Below are 6,779 nucleotides of genomic sequence, written 5' to 3'. Positions count from 1 at the left end.
CCCCCCCGCTGCCCTTCAGCTTCAGCGGCCCGCGCTGCACCGCCTCGTAATCCGCCATGGCCGAACGGCCGCGCCCGCGCCCTCTGCCGGCACCGCCGCAACGGCGCGGCCGGGGAGAGGGGAACGGGCAACGAGTCCCGTGCGCTCCCTCCGTGGAACGGGCAACGAGCCCCGTGCGCTCCCTCCGTGAGGGGAACGGGCAACGAGCCCTGTGCGCTCCCGCCGTGAAGGGAACGGGCAACGAGCCCCGAGCGCTCCTTTCATGAGGGGAATGTGGAACGAGCCCCGTGCACTCCCTCCGTGAGGGGAACGGGGAACGGGCCCCGTGCACTCCTTCCGTGAAGGGAACGGGGAACGAGCCCCGAGCGCTCCTTTCATGAGGGGAATGTGGAACGAGCCCCGTGCACTCCCTCCGTGAGGGGAACGGGGAAAGGGCCCCGTGCACTCCCTCCGTGAGGGGAACCGACAAGGGGCAACGAGCGCCGTGAGCTCCCTCCGTGAGAGAATAAGCCCATTCTGCCCCTCCGTGAGGGGAACGGGGAACGAGCCCCGTGCGCTCCCTTTGTGAGGGGAACGGGGAACGAGCCCCGTGCGCTCCCTTCGTGAGGAGAACGGGGAACGAGCCCCGTGCGCTCCCTCCGTGAAGGGAACCGACAACGGACAACGAGCCCTGTGAGCTCCCTCCCTGAGGGGAACCGGGAATAAGCCCCTTCTGCCCCTCCGTGAGGGGAACCGGGAACGGGGAACGAGCCCCGTGCGCTCCCTCCGTGAGGGGAACTGGGAACGAGCCCTATCCGCCCTCTCAGTGAGGGAAACCGGGATAGAATGAGCCTCGTCCGACCCTCCGTGAGGGGAACCGGGGCGAGACTGTCGCAATCTGTGGAATATGTCAAGATTCTCTTAAAGTCAGGATGTTTTTTGGTGTACGCTCTTTATGTACTTTTAAGCCTGATCAGCAGGGGAGGAGACCTAATGAGTGCAACGGGCAGCAGGAGCATCCACTAGTCAAGGACATCTGGGAACTAACAAGATTTAAGGATGTAGTAAATCAAGATGGTGATGTATGTCTATGAACACATGGCTAACTTGGCAAAAGACTTCAGGTCTGTGTATCCTAGAGCTGAACTATCTTTGTTATAATATTAAAATCACGCTTACAGGTCAAAAAGACCCTGCCCAGGTGCAGACCCATCCTTCGAGAATGTGGAGAAGTTCACTGGGGTTACGTAATTTCTATGGAAATTACTAAATAATCCTAATAATAGAGGGGCTGTACTTGGAAAGGGACTAACTCTGAACTTCTGTGTGTAAATAATTTATGGATACTACCTCCAGTACAAAATACCATTAGTACACAACGTGCACAAAGGGAAAACACCAGCACAGGCTGCCCGGGGCACTGGTGGAGTCACCATCCCTGGAAGTGTCCATAAAACTTGGCTGTGGCACTTGGGGACATGGGTTAGTGGTAACCTTGGCAGTGCTGGGTTCGTGGTTGGACTCTGATCTTAGAGGGCTTTTCCAACCTTAATTATTCTATGAAGAATGAGAAGGAAAAGAAGGAGTGGTTCCCAAATCACCAGCATTCGGTGTTAATTCTTAAAGAAGGAAAATACTGCTAACACTTTTCAGTTAATTTGCCGTATCTGAAGGCATGAAAAAGCAGGATACAAGAATACCTGCTGCTCAAAGGCACTAATGAGCAGCTATTAGTTGTTTTGCTAAATGCTGTAACCCGAGTCTTTGTGGTGCTCACAGGAGACAGGTGAGTGCTGCTGGATAAGAGCCTCAAGCAGCCAGACTAAAGATTTGATGAAATGCTCCTGTTCTGATACTTTGCAGCCTGTGGAAGTTGGTTACCTGATCCTCTGCTGTACCTGAACCTCATTGTTGCAGCTTTTAATAACTGAATATCCAGACGACCTATAAAGGTGCCTTTGAGGAAAGAAGGATGGGAAAAAAGTCGACATTCCCAGCTGGAAATGGGCAATAAGCAAACCATTTTCACTCAAGAGCAACTGGATGCATATCAGGTATAAACCAAACTAAATGGCTGTTTGAACACAATGCTGAATAATGGTAAAGGTGTTTTTTTTTTTAAACAATCTCTTTTAAAAATTAATAAGTAGAAGTACTGAATTACACCACAGATTTTAGTAATATAGTTTCATTTTTACCTCAAGAAGAACAGTTATGAAATACTTCTCATTATATGCCAAAAAGAGAGCTTTAATGCTTAGTTAGGTATTTTACAATATAACTTCATCTAAGTCACTGTACAGGAAAAGTTTGGGCCAATGCATGCTTAAAACTCATTACATGTTGTATCTTTTCTTGTTTCACAGGACTGCACATTTTTCACAAGGAAAGAAATCCTGAGGTGAGTATTCTGTGTGCATTTTGTGGGTAAAGCACATAGATTGCTATAAAGGCAGGCTACATGTAGGGTGAGATATTTTAAATTTGCCTAAATCTATTTTAAAATTGTTTTTAAAGTGATACCTTTGGGCAATCTTAGTATTTTTTTTTTTTTTAATGTACAAACTCTGTGTTATCTACCCTAAACTGAGACAGAATTCTAAATTTTGTATTTATGTACCCTTTATTTATCAGAAATAAATGTAACAAGTTATATTTAGTGGATACTTTGCCAGCAACATCCACATTTCACATTGTTTTATGACAGATGCTTCAAAATATACTGTTATCCTTTGGAATACTTGGCCTGATTTTTATAAATCCTTAATGATTGTGTCAAGTTTTCTTCATGTCTGCTTATAAATAATTACACTGCTGCTTCAAAGTGCATTTTCCCCCTTCATGTGCCTCACTGAACTCTCCATTTAATCCCTGGCCAAGGGTTCTGATAAAGACAAGATCAGGAGTGGGACTGAGAGTCTTCACTGAAAAGCTGAACTACTTCTCCTCTTGTAAGAAATACTCACCCAGACAGTAACATACACAATACTGAAGCTCTGTTTGCCCTCCCTGACCCTTGGGTGTGTGAACAGAAAGGGAATTGTTCCATTTCTCTGCTCTCAAGATGCCACCACACGTGGTTTTTTGGCAGTTTCTCTGAAGGGCAGAGCACAGGGGACAGTTTTGTACAGAACTTTGGAACCCTGACATCTGCATATGGATTTTAGACAGGATAAAACAGGAATGGTTCTGTAAAAACTGGAATCTGTACCTGCCTCCTTTCCCCACAGGAAACAGAGGCCAGAACCATAACTATGTCATGAATTAAGACATTAATTATTGATAAGGATCCCTTTTAAAATTCTCTCCTATTGTTTTGTTGGTAACAGCTGTGAATGGGATCCTTTCTCTAGCACAAGAAGGAAGCAAAGACACGCTGAAAAAGTGGTCAATAAATTCCAACCCTGATGCACATTTTCTGTCTCTTGAACCCGAGTTCTGTGGAAAAAACAGGAAGATGCTTTGGATGGGTAAAATCCTGTTAGGGTGGATCCCAGATCTCTCTCCCTGCCCATGACTTTAGGTTTTATTCTGATGTTTAAACCGAATTTTTCAAGCTCCAGTTTCAGCCCGTTGTTTTTTGGCCACACCATGCAAACAGATCCCTTCTGCCTTGCCACCAGCGTTTGTGTGTTTGGAAACAAATCAGGTGGACCTTCAGGTTGAAGGTCTTGTGCCTTGTTATCATGAACACACCTCCCAGTGACTCCACATGCCTGAACACCTCTGTAGAATAAACCTGACACTGTTAAATGTGGCTTTGGATGCACGGTGTGAGGGGGTTTGGCTGCATGAGCTGTGTAAACATTTTCACCTCATTGTTCTATAGTGAAGCTTTGTATTTTTCACCAGTTACACCGTGTTGCTCTTAATACTGGTTCTTCCACCACCAACATAATGATTCTGTGATATATTATAGATATACTTGTTATATATAAAGAGATGGACTCCCTGATCCTCGTGGGTCCCTTCCAGCTCAGAATATTCTGTGATATATAATATATATATAACATATATGTTACTTAGTGACCGATCTCCATCTGGTAATGGAGGAAAAGAGTGAAAAGTGAGGTGGAAGAAGCAAACACCTTGTTCTCAGAGGTCTAAAGGACTCATTCACCAAACAAGCCTTTCTTTCTGCCTCAGGCTGTTTCACAGGTACCGAGATCTGGCCCCTCAGCTGGTTCCCCTCGACTACACAGACAAACCAGCTGTGACACTGCCCTACCAGCTCATTGCCAGCATGCCAGAGCTCAAGGTACGAGCCAGGCACACGACTCGAGTGACACACTGCAGTTTAAGCTGCCCTATTTTAATAATTCATCCAGGACTAATTGCTGGGAGCCTGACATACAAATAAATTTGGGTTATTGACGGCAGAAGTCTTTCTGGAAGCTTCCAGTGATTCCCAGAAAACCCCCTGAAGCCGCACAAAGTTTAAAGCGGCTGCAGCTGCGGCTGCCTCTGACACGAACAGAATGGCAGAAAGGGGGGAATTTGCCAAAAAGAGGTTTCAACAAAAACAATCTCGCTCCAGCTGCCTTATCTGCACTGAAATCAATGCTGGGAGGGGTGACCTTCCCTTGCTCCTCTGTTTCCCAGGACAACCCGTTCCGGCAGCGGATTGCAGAGGTGTTCTCGGAGCACGGGGACGGCAACATGACTTTGGATAATTTTCTGGACATGTTTTCAGTGCTAAGTGAAATGGCTCCCAGAGACTTGAAAGCTTATTATGCTTTTAAAATTTATGGTGAGTGAGACATGCACAAAAAGTTGGGGAAATCCTGCAGCTTTGTGCAGGGATGCAAAAATCTTCATTATAATGATTTCTAGTTAGCATTTCTTTTAATTCCATCTCAGTGTTTGTTCTCTCTCTACTAAAAACTTTTGGTTTTCTTCATCCTTTTGTCTCTCTTATTTACTTGGGATCAGGATTTACTACAAAATTTACAGCCTGAAATTATCTGTGGTTTTCAAGAGCTGATAAACATTTAAGAAATATTTCTGTCTGAAGAGCTGCTTGGAAAAGTGCAGCACAAGGGATTTGGCTGCCCATAAATCTGTAGGGTGGATTTGGGAGGGGGAGGCAGGGAAGAACAGTGCAGGCTTTTTTTCTCCAAGGACAAACTTAAAGATTTAATTTTTTTAAGGGACTATTTTCAGTTATTTTCTTTATGATCAGCTAAAGACAAACCATATATCAAAGGAACAAAATCTTGCTGGAATGATTTAATTATGGCTACACTATGTTTAGCCACTAAACTATTTACAGTTGTTACTCTTATATATGATAAGGAGAAATGATTAGACTTTTATTTTGTAACTGATTTTTTTACAAGCACACAGAGATAACTTCCTTTCTGATTTGAGTTCTACTGATAGAAATCCATCACATCCTGGGAACCAAACCCTCCTGTTGGGTCTTGGCAGCCAACCACGTAAAATGTTGAAATTCTGTCACTTCAAATTAATTTTTGTCTCCTTTGTCAGATTTTAACAACGATGATTACATATGCAAATCAGACCTGGAGAAAACTGTTAACAAATTAACCCGAAATGAGCTGACCCCAGAAGAAGTCAGCCTTGTCTGTGAGAAGGTGATTTACGAGGCTGATGTGGACAATGATGGCAAACTGTCCTTGGAAGACTTTCAGCACATGATCATACGAGCCCCAGATTTCCTCAGGTAATATTTGCTTTTCATTTCTGACACAAAATTGCTCTTAGTTTCTCTGTCAAAAGCCTCTGAAGTGTCTATTTTATGTCTCCTCAGCCCTCATAGATAACCACTCTTCCCTGGCAGGTTCTAGTAGAGCTGCAAAGACTGGGAAAAGAGATGCTTGAAAAAAGCCTGGAGGCTCCTTGACTTGCTTTTGAACCTCCAGATGTACTTTTTATATGACAAAAAGTCCTTGTAACTTAAAAAGTTAATATCAGCACTCAGGCTGCACTGGTAGGTCCATGAGATTTGCTCACTCAGTGCCTGACATGGTGTTAATGTGGTTCTGATTCACATCTCACACAAAGCAGCACTCAAATCTTGCATTTATTTAATGTACCCAGTCCTTGCAAGTGCTTCATGAAATGAAGTTTCCAATTATAGTACAGCCCTAGAATTAATTGAGTTAATCCTTTGCATGGTGACACATAAGTGATCGTGGCTTCCTCTTGTTAACAGCACATTTCACATTAGGATCTGAATCCAGTGAAACACATGGATGGAAGCACCTCTGGAACCTTAAAATACTATCACTTCACCCAAGATTACCAAGCATAAGAGCACAAAATCAGAGGGGCAAAGAGGACAACTTGTGGTAACTGAACCAGTCAGAAAACTGTTCTTGTTTACCTCTCTTAAAGGATCATTTAATTAAGCTCTGCATCAAGATTTCCCTGGAATTTAACAAAATGTCTATTCCCCCCTCAGTTAGAGCAAACCTGGCCTGGACAGTGAGATGGGAAGTGTTCTTTTAAAGTTCAGATACCACCAGGTAGTAAAGGAGCTTGTATAGCTTCGAAAAATTCCCAAGAAAATGCCTTAACCAGGAAAAAACCCACTTGAGAATAGTTTCCAAAACACTGTGATTAATCAAAACTGTGTAAGCAACTCCTCTGATCATTTAGAGTCTTAATAAATGCTCCAATGAATCAATTTGCAGAAGTATTCTCCAGAGTGCAGGATTTATAATGAGAAAGCATACTTTGAGGACAAGAAACCCTTCCCCAAATTCTGTCCCTCTTCTCTAATTTCAGAAATCCACACCAGACTCCATATGCACAAATGACAAACAGAACTGACA

General features: G+C 43.9%; 1 protein-coding gene across 7 annotated transcripts in view; it reads left to right on the top strand.

Annotated features, from left to right (window-relative positions):
• The window catches only part of CIB3 (calcium and integrin binding family member 3), a 7,166-nt gene extending 424 nt beyond the window's left edge, over positions 1-6,742 (top strand). For 2 of the 7 annotated variants that reach the window (XM_027666559.1, XM_027666558.1), the window contains exons 2-7: positions 1,843-2,033; positions 2,346-2,380; positions 4,126-4,237; positions 4,582-4,729; positions 5,470-5,665; positions 6,158-6,742. In XM_027666559.1, the coding sequence (XP_027522360.1) occupies positions 1,983-2,033; positions 2,346-2,380; positions 4,126-4,237; positions 4,582-4,729; positions 5,470-5,665; positions 6,158-6,179 (564 nt within the window). In that variant the 5' untranslated portion in view covers positions 1,843-1,982 and the 3' untranslated portion in view covers positions 6,180-6,742. Of the gene's footprint in view, positions 1-526; positions 1,104-1,522; positions 1,766-1,842; positions 2,034-2,345; positions 2,381-4,125; positions 4,238-4,581; positions 4,730-5,469; positions 5,666-6,157 lie in introns of those variants that run through there. The other 5 variants (XM_027666557.1, XM_027666554.1, XM_027666560.1 and 2 more) reach the window with 5 other exon arrangements.
• The last annotated feature ends 37 nt before the right edge of the window (positions 6,743-6,779 follow it).

Source organism: Corapipo altera, unplaced genomic scaffold (assembly GCF_003945725.1).
Source record: "Corapipo altera isolate COAL_440 unplaced genomic scaffold, ASM394572v1 193, whole genome shotgun sequence".
Lineage (NCBI taxonomy): Eukaryota > Metazoa > Chordata > Aves > Passeriformes > Pipridae > Corapipo > Corapipo altera.
This window is presented reverse-complemented; position numbering and strand designations above follow the sequence as displayed.